Source organism: Silurus aristotelis (genome assembly GCF_946808225.1).
Source record: "Silurus aristotelis genome assembly, chromosome: 19".
Taxonomy (NCBI): Eukaryota; Metazoa; Chordata; class Actinopteri; order Siluriformes; family Siluridae; genus Silurus; species Silurus aristotelis.
In genome coordinates, this window is record NC_139592.1 from 5,645,337 (window position 1) to 5,660,119 (window position 14,783).

At 37.2% G+C, this 14,783-nt stretch overlaps 1 protein-coding gene and 1 long non-coding RNA gene across 2 annotated transcripts; both read right to left on the reverse strand.

The window, feature by feature from the left end:
• Positions 1-3,702: 3,702 nt before the first annotated feature.
• On the reverse strand, positions 3,703-4,323 carry LOC310715267. The gene is made up of 2 exons (XR_014530280.1): positions 4,257-4,323; positions 3,703-4,055 (listed from the first exon to the last, which is right to left on the reverse strand). It is a non-coding gene; the product is annotated as an uncharacterized lncRNA (long non-coding RNA).
• Positions 4,324-7,060: 2,737 nt separating this feature from the next.
• birc5b (baculoviral IAP repeat containing 5b) lies at positions 7,061-10,223 on the reverse strand. Its single transcript, XM_083569516.1, has 4 exons — positions 10,017-10,223; positions 7,696-7,805; positions 7,316-7,430; positions 7,061-7,232 (listed from the first exon to the last, which is right to left on the reverse strand). The coding sequence occupies exons 1-4, from the start codon at positions 10,200-10,202 to the stop codon at positions 7,143-7,145; spliced, it is 501 nt and encodes a 166-aa protein (XP_083425642.1). The 5' UTR covers positions 10,203-10,223; the 3' UTR covers positions 7,061-7,142.
• Positions 10,224-14,783: the final 4,560 nt, after the last annotated feature.

Sequence of the window (14,783 nt, forward strand, 5' to 3'; positions counted from 1 at the left end):
GGGGGGGGGGGGGGGGCGGTATGGAGACGGATGATCCGCTGTGGAGACCCCTAATGTGAGCAGCTGAAAGAAGAAGATCTTCTGTCACAACTTTAAAAATGTGCTGGGTCAAAGGTTTGCCACTATGCACCGTATATAAGCTAATATACGAGAAAAATCATTCGAAGAAATCTTTTGTGCAAGATATGCGTCTGCATGAGGGAATAATTTTAAACATTTAGTCACTTATTTCTGTAGGTTTCTCACAGAAATGTAAAGTTTCCAGATGGACAGATCAACATTGTCAGGAATGGATTTGGCATTAAGTAGAACAAAATGCCTAAATATAGCAGAATACCTAAAACCAATAAAATGTACTTCTGATTTTCAAGATATTTTGGCAATTTTCGCAAAAAGGGGAACATGTTATTAAACAGTCTTGGTTTATATTTCCTTAGTTTTTTATCCATGATTTTATTGCTTATGATAAATTAAATATAAACAATTAAAGCTTGAGTTATGTAGAGTGATTGAGTGATTATATTTCTTTGTCTTATGTTTCTTTCCCAAACTTCCCCCTACCACAAAGTTAGAAACATGCAATTGTATAGGATGTCTTTGGATGCAGCAGCATAACATTTCCCTCTAATTGAAGATCCAAACCTGTTCCAGCATGATGATGTCTCTGTGCACAAATTAAATCAAGAGGCTTTCATTGTCATTTCTACCATATATAGCTGACGCAGTACACAGTGAAATGACACAACGTTCCTCCAGAACCCTGGTGCCACATTAAACAACATAGAGCTACATCACACAACAGAACACAGAGCAAAGGACTAAAATAAGTGTCTTTGCTACATAGAGTGCATCGTGTGCTAACAATGTAGACAAAAACCAGTGCAGACAAACAACACAAAACAGTTTGGGACAGATACACAAAATACAGAATACAAAATAGCACCGACCAATTGCCCTACTGTATACTATGATTAAACAGTAATGTGCAAAAGAAGACTATAAACAAGAGTGTATTTTTTAACAAACACAATATAGTGCAAAAACAGCAGTAGCACCAGTCGAGAGGTGTGAAACAGCATGTAACAGTATGATATTATTAAATATCAATATAATATGGGTGGTGGAATGGATTGAGATGAGTAATGAGTATGTGTTGAGTTCAGGTTGTACAGTTCAGTAGCACACAGATCAGTGAGTGTGTTTGTGTTATGTACAGTTCATTAATGAGTGTTGAGGAGTCGAGAGAAAAAACTGTTGCGCAGTCTGGATGTAAGGGTCCGAATGCATTAGAAGCTCTTTCCTGATGGTAGGAGAGTGAAGATTGTGTGTGACAGGTGTGTGGTCGTCCACAATGCTGTTGGCTTTGCGGATGCAGCGTGTGGTGTAAATGTCTATGATAGAGGGGAGAGAGTCTCCGATGATCTTCTCAGCTGTCCTCACTATCCTTTGTAAGGTCTTGTGATCTGAGACGGTGCAGTTTCCAAACCAGGCAGTGATGCAGCTGCTTAGGATGCTCTCGTTGGTCCATCTGTAGAACATGGTCAGAATGGGGGGAGGGAGATGTGCTTTCCTCAGCCTTCTCAGGAAGTAGAGGCGCTGCTGTGCTTTCCTGGTGATAGAGCTGGTGTTGAGTGACTAGGTGAAGTTCTCTGCCAGATGTACTGTACACCAAGAAATGTGGTGCTCTTGACGATCTCCACAGAGGATCCATCGATGATCAATGAAGAATGGGTGCTTTGTGCTCTCCTGAATATATATACACTTTTTAACGTTAAAGACAAAACAGCAGGAGCATGTGTGGCACTTTCACAAGAGTAGATAGAGAAGGTTGTGAGCAATCAGCTGCTCTCTGATTGCTCTGACACGAGTTCTCAAAAGCCGATGGGAACAGAAACGTGTTGCGCTGACTGAGGCTCTGCCCTGTGGCCCTGTCCCAGGGGAACTGCTGCCATCACTGTGACCTCTGCCTGCAGCAATACCTTTCACATGATGAGGGAGGATGGATAAAAAACTATGAGATATTTATGTTTAAATAGAAAACTAACAAAACAAATATTAAAAGGAAATATACAGTGCATTGATGCAATATGTATAATTTGTAACATATTGCACCTTTGCACTGCTATATGTTTATTGTATATGTATATTTGTGTATTTATACAGTATATTTAAATTAGATTCATTTATATACATAGCTATTTGCACTTTTGGTTAAATGCTAACGCTAAACAACGACAAGGTTAATCTAAAGTAGAATAAATAATATGGTGCTATGGTTTTTACAGGCTGTAAAACATCTTTAAGACTATCATTATCATTAAAACAATCTGATAAAACATCGTTTTAGAAGAATGATGTTTATCATTATAGACCTCACACTTAACGTTGTTTTGTTATTTTCCAATAATAAACTAGTAGATCAACATGAGACTTGAGAATAATGAAATAAACGCTTCATCAAGCGAAAAAATTCTAAATTTAAAACTATTTTAAACTTTTTTTAATCAGTTTTGCCCATTTATAGCTCTTTGAATTTTTTGTATTGAATTATAAAAACCAGTAAACCGTTTTAATTAAAGCACTGATTACATATTATTTATCAATATTTAGTTTAAAAAATCTATAAAACTAATTTCTATTAAACCATATTAAATTAGAAATATCAATTTGAATTCAGTTTCTATCCTGAATATCTGTTTCATATTTACAAGATGAAGTACTTTGATTTAACCCCCCCCCCCAAAAAAAAAAAAAAAAAATAAAAAATAAAAATAATAATTACATGAATATTACCCCACACATAATACTTAAATCATATGAATGTTTATAGCATTCTGATCATATGTGGTCATCAGAGAACCTTCCCTTATCACAAACTTATTACTGCGCAGGCACACTTAGTTCACACACAAAAAGACATCTCAGATGGAATAATATCCTCATGAATCCTGCTTCCCCTTCCTGGAGTCTTTTTTTGTTCCACTAGGAAGGCAGGAGTGAAGGAGAGATGAAGAAAGAGAGACTGGACATTAAAGTGCAGTCTCAAAAACTCACTCTCTTTGTCCCTCACTTTTTTTTTTGTCTCTACGTGGCACTAATCCACTGGGCAAACAACACGAACTCCCAGTAAATGAAAGGTCCTGATCCACAGGGGCGAGATGAGGGATAAAGCACCGTGATTAAGATTGTATTAATGGGGCCATAGGAGGCTGGAAAGCTTTAATCAGTGGTTGTGCTGCCTTAATCCCTTGCCTTTAAGCTGCTGCTAACACTGTGATCCTCCCTCCTCCTCGGTCACTCTCTCACACACACACACACACACACACACACACTCAAAAAGGATGGCTAAGGTGCCAGAGCAGGAGTCCAGTGAAATCGAGATGGAGCGAGCGAGACCCCGGGAGCAGCTGCGAAGGGAAACGAGGGAGATGTGGGGCCCGAGGGAAGAGGAGCTTTGGGAAAGGAAAGACAAAGAGAGGCAGAAATAAAAGAATAAGAACAAGTTGGAGTGACAGGGAAAGAAAAAAAATTACTAAAGGGTGTGATGATGCACATCCATGCCACATTTATTCGTTTTCAACAATTCATCTTGGTCACTAATTAAAAAAAACCACACAAACACTTCAAACTTATGATGCAAGCTTTTTGTTGTTTTAAATAATCAAGTCCTATAGGTTCAAAAGTAATACACACAGGAGAAAATAGTTTTGGAATAGTTTTTATTCAGTAATGGTTTTAGTCAGAAGTTAGAGAAGAATAAAGACCAGGAATTGCAGTGTGATCATGTGAGGTGAGGGTGAAAGTTTGAGTCCAGGCCCTAAGCACAGGCCCGTCAGAGTGCTAGGGTGTCGGAGTTAAAGAGCTTCTAATGGGATGGGGATGCTGTCGTGTTTACCCTGCCTCCCCCCTCCACACGCCCACTGCATTGTAGACGTGGCCCAGCTTTGAGAGTCCACAATGGCTGGAGAGGAGAGACAGATGGATGGAGGCACAAAAAGAAGGCAAGGTAGGAGGGCCAGGCCTTGTGAGAGAGCGAGTCCTCCGGCCTGCTCACACTACCCAGCATGCAAAGAAATGGAGAAATAAAGAGAAAGCGATGGAAAGGAAAGAAAGAAATGGGGAAAAAGGGAGGGCAAGAGGTCACAGCGGGATTTGGAGTACCATAGATTATAGTCTATACACTCTACGGAATACAGTATCTGCCTAGATTTGCATGAAGCATGCAAAATAATGAGAATGATAATAAGCTCAGTCACCTGGTGGAGTTAAAGTGGCATTAGATTTTCTAGATCTTGTCTATACAATGCTGATCAAGCAAGTTGGCTAGAACACAGGAACAAAGACAAAGTTAATGTGAACACAAAATTTGAAGAGTATTTAATTATAAAAATGGACTCTATTCATGAAAAAAATTTCACATATAAATCACATTTACATAGGGTATATAAAATCACACGTGAAGCTGCATTTCACTATATCATGCTTTGAATTCACACGTGAAATAGGAGAAATAAAAATATTCCCTACGTTTGGGAAAAAAAAAGTTTAATTCAAATTTATATCTATAGCACTTTTAACAATGGACATTGTCTTAAAACAGCTTTATGTATTTGTATTTATCCTTTATGATCAAGCCTGGGGTAACTAATTTATCTAATTTAGATGCTATAAAATAGAAACCTTGAGAGGAACCAGACTCAAAAGCGGAACCCATCCTCATTTGGGCAACACCAAGAGTGTGATAAATCCACTGTATATAAAAATGTTTTAAATAATGTGAAATGTCTAAAACGAAAAAAAAAAAAAAGGTTGTATAATACTAAAACACTAACATATTACATCAGAGCCTGCATTAAAGATTTTGCTCCCCTGGGCATTAAACATGACCACAGGCTTCTAGTTATTCAGTGTTTAAATATTTAACAGCCAAAAACGTCAATGTAGATCAATTTTCAATCTACTGTCAAAGATAGAGAGATTTTTGATAAGTTATTCAACATAATACAGTAGGTTATATAATGAACTATATTAAACACTTATGTAAAGTTATGTATATGGGTTCAACATGATGTGCATAACATTTTAAATGCAATACATCAAAGCTAAAAGAAGCAGCTCTTTTGTTCCAAGAAAAATAAATAAAAAGGCATAACCGTAATCGACATACTAAAACTACGATTGTCCATTAAAGCAGACTCGTTTGTCATATGAGCGCACAGTCTTCATTCGTTGGCCCCATGTGCTCTTGTGAGTTTAACCCCACACCTCCAGGTGAGGTCCTCATCATTAATTTGCACCGCATGTAATAAGCACTGAATGGCTTTGATTATGGGGTTGTGTGAAGTGTGTGTGTGGGGGGGGATGCTGAGCGGAGGTGAGGGAGATGGGGAAAGGCCCCTCCAGTGTAAGATGAGCAGAGCTGAGGGACTGGATGGGAGGACCCGCACACAGCAACAGATGGGCCCCAATGGCGCTCTCAGGTTGTAAACTTTCTGTTGAGAACATCTGTCCGTTTGTCCATATGCCACACACTCGCACGACCAAAATGACTCGCTAAACAGCCACTGTTCAACACTCAAACTCATCACCCAGAGGCCCACGTTATTTCGCTTGTATGGGGATGAAAAACAATCAGTAGACTAACATGAACAGGCAACGATAATTCCCTGATTAGTGTACAACCTTAATATTGTTCAAATTGAAAATTTATGTAAGTGATTATACATTGCGTTCCTTATGACTCATTTAATTACTTCTCCTTCAAAATGTCTTATTTGCTCTGCACTGAAGGGGATAAAGCAGAATTAAGTTGCTGATTGAGGCTCTCCAGCCACAGAGCTGCATTAAACATTAATCCAGAACAGAGTAATAGGGAGATGGGATAGTACCTCTAATCCTACTTTTCTGCCAATATCACCCCCCCCACACACACACACACACCCCCACCATAAAATGAAGTAAAACTGAACAGAAATACAATAGGAATTAGTATGTATTTAGTTCCTCTTCATGACTAAAAGGTATAGCAGTAGTGTCAGGAAGTGCCTACACATTCATACAGCAGCAATTCATAAGAAAATATGAGAGATTACAACAATAAAAGCTTTGCACATGCTTTATGCTGTTATTCTATTAAGTTAATCCAAATAGACAGAGCAATTCTGTTAATACAATTTCAATTGTTTTCTTTAAATAAATATACGATCAAACAGGAAACATCCCATCATTTAGTATAAAGCAATACATTACATGTTTGCTTTGGAAAATGTTCTAGTCTGAGACACAAATGCTAGGTGTTCTCTAAAACCCTTTTACCTTAGTACAGAAATATTTTATACATGTATAAAATATATACATGAAGAAAAAAGTTGACGGCTTTGAGTTGCACCACTGTAAATGTTTTTCATTAATACTTTTGAGAACCATGGCCAAATCAAAGATAAAGGTATTGAGCAATAAAAGTGTAAAAAAATATATATAAAAAAATAAAAAGTTGTCCATGCATCTGTACATTACCAAAAACACTTGCTTCATCAAGATAATTTCAACTCAACATTCTTGCACATCACAGAGATGACTAGCTTTTGTACCATGTATAAACACTTCTGCACTAAACTGAACGCAACACTGCCTTGGTCTGGAGAATTGTAATATACCTTCACATTAAAGCATGTAGTATTAGTTTGGGATGCACTGTTCATTTCCCTTCCTTCTATATGCAGTGTACAAAAGTGACAGATGTTGCTGGGGCAACAGTTGGTACTGAGGGGGGAGGGGCTTAAGACCATCTGCCCAGGGTCAAGGTTTGGATGAGTGGGGGCTTTAAAAAAAATTAGTGTGGCAAGTTCAGCTAAACGGCTAAAAACGTGGTAAACGTTTCATTTATTCAGTTTCGTTAGGCGCCTGCAGGATTTGGTCAGGATTTATAGTAAGGCAGAGCAAATACTGCTTGGATTCAGTTTCCCCCCTCCTCACTTGTACAGGTCAAGCAAAGAAACCTGCATGACACTGCCTCCCTGTGGCCTGCTGACAATGCAAATAGATTTGAGTCAAAGTAAACTTGGAGGCAAAAAAAGATGAATATTTATTGATTGATAAACAATTACAGATAAAAAGACTTAAAAAAAAAAAAAAAAAAGAAACTACAAAATATCAAAAAGAATCTTCAGATTTTTGCTGGTGTTTTCCACTTCGTCCCGGAAATGTGCAATCTTCATGTGAGCCATTTTCCTCTGAGTTGAAAAAAATAAATAATTTGAACTTATTCTGAACTTAAGTATGTGAAAGGAAAAAAGAAAAATGTTTAAAGTCTTACTATGTAATTGCGAATTCTCCCATGCTCGAGACGGAAAAACTCGATGGCTGTGAGCTTATCGAAGGGTTTCATCTGTAGGAATTCGCAGTCTGGAGAGCGTTTCGCATGTTCAGACCTTGGAACACAAATTAAACAAGTTTCAATGAAATTCCCTTTTCCACAGAAAGTCAAAAAAAGGTGTTCGCTTTCTAGATATTGTACTGAACCCATTGCTAAAAAACACCTGATACAGGTAATCACAGGGGTTAAACAGGAAGTAAAAACTCTGTGCTGCAGAGGTCACATCCCTGGCTTACCCGGATATGCCTGCTGTAATTTGTGATGGTACTGCAGACAGCAGGAGATGGTTATTTATTCACTGCTAATGAAAGAAGGCCTACCAGGGAATATCTTCTGGCTCCCAGCCTTCCAACTCTTTGAGGCAGTAGAAACAGCAGGCCACATCTGGCTCATTCTCACTAGGACAGTGCACAAAACCTGCCCTGGCCATCTAAAAAAAAAAAAAAAAAAAAAAAAAGATATACAATTCTCTAGCAGTAGTAAAAAGTGTATACATCTTAAATATGGTATTTGATGTAGACATTGTGCTATTTGAGGTGGTATCAAAAAGCCTAGCTCTGAGACTAGCTCCGTTTACAAGAACCTACTTTATTAATTTACGTTCTGCATCTCCGCAACAGTGTCAAATTGTAGATTTTTAAGCTCGATCTTTTTCTTTAGGAAGAGGGCGAAGTCTGCAAAAGCCAAATCTGATGAGTAGAGAGGGTGCAGAAGTGAGATCATGTAGATTGTTCCCTGACAATCATCATACACAAGTTGCTGAATGATTGACATTTTGGGGGGTTGAGCTTGTTGAAGGTCTTCTTGATCTCTTGTCTAGCAGTGATGTTCTCTTGCAGCGCACGTGCCCCTAAAAACACCTGGGATGACTCATTACAGCATCGCCATGTCAAACATATGCGTGTCAAATGTTTGTGGCAGATTGATGATGAAATCGCAGATGTGGTCAGAATAGCATCAGTTAACACCATTCGTCTCTAAACTTTGATACCACCTCGTATTACACAAATCAATAAAATAATCATGCAGTCAAAGTAAAAAAGAGCTACAAATCACCACAATTGGACTGTTTTGTATTTCTAGTTTCATACATTCCATTTCTTAAACTGAAATTGGACAAAAACTTGTATAGTTGTATTTAGGGCTGTAACAATTCCTTGAGTAAATGCTTAGTTTAGTCAATTTAACTAAAACACAGAGCACTGTTTCCCACGGACCATTATTAATGATGCACCACCTGCTAGATACTGGAGCGATTTGAACAGGAAAAACAGTAAATGCAGAACGAAAAAATTTAAAAAAATTTGAGAAACTGGGAGAAAACAGTGGAAACTTTCTGCCAAAAGAATCTTCTCAAAGTTTGGGATAATTTAAAACTAAAACAATGAGAACACAGTACAGTGCGGTTACTGTTTTTAAAGTAATTTAAAATAGATTGATATTTTTATTTCTATAGAGTTCATTTAAAAAGTCCCTCCGTAGTGGCGGGGTAGAGCAGGTAGTGAAGCAGGTTTTTAAAGCTGGCAATAAAACCACTGACTTTGTTTTGTGTAAAATTTCAAGCAGCTTTTCCGAAGATGTAATAAATAAATATATCTTACTCTACGTAGCCACTGCAGAAGGACTGGGGGGGAAGCAACTGTATTCGTATTTTGATGTTATATGTCTATTAAATGCACTAAATGAGTTTAGTTTTCATTGATATTCTTGTATGCGATTTTAATCAAATTTTATATTTTTCTTAAAAGAAAAAACAGTTACTTGATCATTTAAAAAGGGACCTGTCCGATTTTCTCTTTTATTCAGAAAAAAGTACTTCTTATCCGATCACTCGATTAAGCGATGAAATAATCGTTAGAATACTGATTACTGAAACAACAGAGTATTTGAATGAGCAGTGTTAAATCAAAGTATTGATTTATTAAGCTTTGCATAAATGTAAAATGATTCTAGTGCAGTTACATGGCTTTAATCGTGCAAACCTATTAATAATTGCCATTTAAACAGTAAAAGTGGAAACAGGGTAGCACTGGTAATGCTGGTATGTCACACCCCCACAGTGCCTGGTTTGATTCTGAGGGGTCTTTGTGTAGGTTTCATTGATTGAAGATTTCATGTCTGTTTTTTCACGTCCTTAAAACCATGCATGTAGATTATTTTTTTTAAATGTAATTTTTTTCCTGATTGAATGCATGTGCTCTCAAAACTCTCAGTTGGCCCAAATTCCTATCTAGGGTGTATTTCAGCCTCACACCCGCTGTTCTCAGAATAGGTTTTTGGCTCAGTGAATAACAGTTATTTTAGGAGTAATAGATGAAAACCCAGGTATTTTTGTAATATTACTATACAAATTCAGAAATTCAGATATTTACTTAAATAGCTGAAAATATCTGAATTTGTATAGTAATATAACAAACTTAAGCTTGGGGCTTTAACAAGGGCATGCTTTTTAGCAGTGGTTAACCACAGAAAAGTTACCACAAAAACCCAACACCTGTTACAGAGCTAATTAGTGTGCTGTGAACAGTAAACCAACCGATTAATGCATTAAGTGAAATCAGATCGGCCCTCAGGACGTTAGTCTAAACACAGGAATGTTTTATTCACCAGGAACCAAGCGAACAGGGTTACATGAACTCACCAGCTCGGGTGTGCACTGACAGTCCTCACGGAAAGGCCAATCGGCAAACGTCTGTAAACGCTTCTCATAGCTGTACATTTGGTCGAAAGCCAGGAATCTGGCAGCAATAACATCTGAATGAGACATAACCACACACAAGCTCAACAAGAAGCCGTTTACAATAAGAAAGAACCAGCAAACACACATTTCTGTGCTGTTTTAGAAGCTGTTCTCTAAAAAAGGGTGTGTCCAATTAAGCAGCCATGATTGATCCCAGGTTCAGATGAGCTAAAACAGTGCTAATTTATTCACTAATGTCCAGCCACAGATTTGCACATTAAAACCCTGACAGGTTTCTTGAGCTTTATCTCCTTAAAAACGAATAAACCACAGTGAAATGAATTGAGTTTCCATTTTTTTTTTACTGCTATTGGAAGCTTAGTTTGGTCATGGCTGATAGGGAAGATTGGGGTCAGTTGTAACAGGCATCATTGCAAACAGTTTATATAAACTATATAGGTAAGAGCATTTACATGGCACCACAGTGTTTTAATTACAACTTTGGAACTTATTTTTCTATTAGCATTCCGAAATTGACAATAACAAAGCATCATGGTGACTGCCAGTTAGAATGCTATGCCTACGGGAGAAGTACTGATACACCTTCATACATGTGCAAATCAGCAATGGCTGTACTAAAAAAAATCACATATAGACATGTTACTTATATTGGTGGATGACGCAAATAGTATTACATAAATCAGGAGATGGATCATGTACACTGGATTGGAGCCACTCTTATTGATAGTCTTTGGACCAAGTTGATAAATTTTTGCATTTCTTAAAATTGTTACTTCTTAAGACTTCAGTCACCATTAGTTGTTGTCGCTGGTGTGGTTAGAAATGTCCATCTCTTGTTGAAATGCAATAGTAACTGGAAGATATGCTGCTGCCAGTTGCTACATATGTGAATGTAACTTAAGAACACATTGAGTGATTTGTTACATCAATTGTTCAGTACACTCATAGTGTGTACCGTTATGTAATGCACAGTATGCATTTTGTGCACAGGTTGGTTGAAATGTTGAAGAATAGATTCAAGTCATCAATTTCTCAAATCCAAAACCCACTTGAACAAACACACACACACACACACACACACACACACACACACACACACACACACACACTGGTGTAATCATTGTCAAAACTCTAACTCGTATGTACACACTTCCAGAAGGGAAATGATCCTCGTAAAGTTGCTTGAATTTGCCAGGTGACTTCACAGACTAATTTGCATTTTCACCAAATACCTGTACTTTCTACTTCTTAAAGTTTTAAAACAGACTCGTTACTTTAATTTTAATCTATTTGGTAAAATAAGAGCAATACATCATTCTAATCTGTAAAGCGTCTACTTTCATACACACTCATTAACAAAAAACGCTGTGCTTTTGTAAAATAAAGCGAGGAGACAGGGGGCGCTCTATTCCATCTCTGTCTTCAGTCTTCACAGACACACAAATACAACAACCTGAATCTCAGTGAATATTTGCCTCACAGACATAATAAATATATGTATAGAAAGCTCGAAAAGTCTAATTTTAAACAAACCATAAACCACATAATACAGATTCTATCTGATTTTGTAATCCGTACAAAAGTTATGAGGTACAGTTCCTTTGTATCATCTCATTAACCGTCCGTGTGGAAACATAGCAAAGGTTTCGGTTTGTGTCCTGATAATTTACGTAATTTAAAACACTATAATTCCTTTAAAAAGTTTACAAGAATATTTTGTCTTCATGCTCTATGTTGAGTTTGGTTTCACGAACAATAAACATACACTGCATAAATCATCAATATTTGTCCATGCCCATGTTGATTTGAGTATTAAATTAATATTAATTTAAAGTACATTTATAACAGATAAAAATGTGCGATTAAGTTGTGATTAATCCTGAGTTAACTCAAGACAATCATGCGATTAATCAAATCAAATCAAATCAAATCAAATCAAATCAAATGTTATTTGTCACATACACATACATACAGGGTACGACATGCAGTGAAATGCTTATTCCGACGGTCCAGCATGAGGGAATAGGATGGGAAGAAAAATAATATAAAGAAAAAGAAGACTGATAAAGAAAGTATAAAAACTATATAAAATAAAATATAAGAATATATAAAGATATAAAGATCCGAATCATAAATAGTGAAGTAAATTACTGATCAAGTACAGTAACAAAGAATTTGTACTTCGTTACTTCCCACCTCGAACACACACTCACAGTATCAATCCATCTATTTACAAGACGCTACAAGTTTGATTATATTCATTCTCAAGAATGCAGACAGAACAAAGCAGTGGTAGTAAGCAGTCAGTCTCTGTACTCCTGTTTAAGCAAAATGCAGAATAACAAGCTTTGGCTCTAAGTCACATTTTGAAGTTGTAAATGTCAAACCTACTGTAGGATGTAAAACATTAATGTGGGTTCAGTAATAAATTTCCCATAACGTTTTTTGAACCCACATTAAAATTTTGTTTCCTGTGTCTATGTGTGTGAGTTTGTGTGTGTTCCTCGTAAACTTTGCATTTACTGCTCTGAAAGTCGTAAAAATCTTGTCACTCTTTAAAGTGCTCGTGGTGGGCCTAACCAAACAGAATGTTCACTGCAAGCATTTATACTGCTGTTCTAGTTACCATACCAGGGGTTTATTGGAAAACGATAACATTGTACTAGTCAAAAATCTTGTTTTACTCTTTATAGTGCACAACATGAAGTGAACACCAGTTAATATTAGGCTGCAGAATTAAACCCCACTGCTACTTGACATGTTTTAAACTAAAGTATAAGACTAAGCTGAGTATGGCGTTTTATTCCAGGAGGTCTACATGGTAAAAGAGTATTTAAAACTATTTTTGACAGACTGTACATATTTTTTATATCCTGAAATTATTTGGAGGGTGGATTGAGGGTAAAACTAAATACAGAAAAAAAATTCTCTGCTTATTGATTATCTTGTTTTAAGTGGTCTCTGAGAAAGATACATTTATTTATTTTTTTTTGTTTGTTTTTTTGAGTTTGTGTTTCAGTGCATTGAAAAGTTGTCATTCCAAATGAATTTACCTCATGTTCCTTCCAAAATGAACATAAAATGTCCTTTTTAAAGTCGAACACAAGTGAGTCATACTTTTTTCCGATCAGATTTGATTTATGGTGTGTTTTTACTGATGATAATGACAATGAAAAAGGACATTTCTTATTCTTTTATATCAAACCCAGTCCCCAAAAGGGTAAATGTCTCCCCCTAGTGTACAAATCGAGTACTGGGGGGGGCATATTCTGTTTCCGTCGTGCGCGTGCTGCTCGTAAATTTCACATTTACGACTCGAAGTTGAGATTACAACTTGGCACACTTTCACGTGCTCACCGGGGGACTAACAAAACAGAATGGACACTTGTGTTTTTGCGACTGCTGCTTTCTTTTATGAGACATGCAGCGTAAAATATCACATGCATCAGTTTTCATTGAACACAAAGTCAACTGAAGCCTCTGTGTCACAATAATAGTAATAATAGTTTGTGATAATGTTCAGCGTGTGACTTTTAATATAAATTTTAGCACATTAATAAAAAAGGTGATATGATTGTGATCATTCTAACAATAATTTGTTGGCATTAATGATAATGATATTAGCTGACCCTTTTGGTGCATTTGTATCTTTGCTACTGCAACCTATGTGCATTCTCTGAAATGCTAATGCACTTTATTGATTAGTTTATTGTTGCCTGTGGAGAATCCAATTACCACCAACACTGTAAAAAAAATTAAAAAATCTTGACTCCTGTGACAATCAGGCAATAGAAAGTCTTCGGGAGTAGCTGACAGGTTGTTAAATTTCCGAATCTGTTTTTGTCAGGCAGACTTAGAGAAGGCCCGGGATACCAATATGTTCCTGAAACTCTATATCTCTCTGCAGCCGGCCGCTGAAATGTGCTTACTCGTCCAAAATACAGCCCTTTGCCCTTCCCAAGGAAAGTCACGCACTGTGTGTGGGCTACCACGCGACTGTGCGGTTTGTAAGCTTCCTTCACTAGAGCTTGTGTGAAAATTTCTCATTGAGGACATTTATAGAATGTTGATGCCGCGGCCGTTTCTTTATTTATGTCTACCGATCGCACCTGCCGGCGGGCCCCGGGGGTAGTTTACGTCACCTGGTGTTCTGTCTAGTGTGTCCTATTAGGCGTGACATTTGGCACATTCATTTTGGACCTCTTCTAATCCTCGTTGATGGGTCTTAAATGTTGAGTGGGTGTATCTGAACGTTGGCTGTGCTACTGTAGATGTCATGATTATTCCTGGTGACTTGCAACAGCAGGTGGAAACTTCAATAATTTCTGTTTGTTAATAGAAAGTAGAAACCTCAGGAGTTGTCTTCCCAGCACATGCGCACCTCTCGAGCCGTGCCTTGTCCTGAAAACTACGACTGGACATGCGGCGCCGCATGTGCTGCACCCCTTAAGAGCTGTTCGGTTTTCAAAAGCTCAGTTTGTAATCTAAAGAAACTTGTGCTCGACAAATATTATTAGAGTTTATGTTCATGCCAGCAGACTAAACTAAAGTTGAAAATGTGTGGGGAAGTAGATGAGGGAAAAACTCCCCAAACATGTGATGCCTTCTTTCTTTTATTAGTATGTAAAATAGTGAGATTTTAAAAGAATTGGTATATTTTTCAATTAATTTCATACGTGTCCATTTCCAATCAGGATAAATGACAAT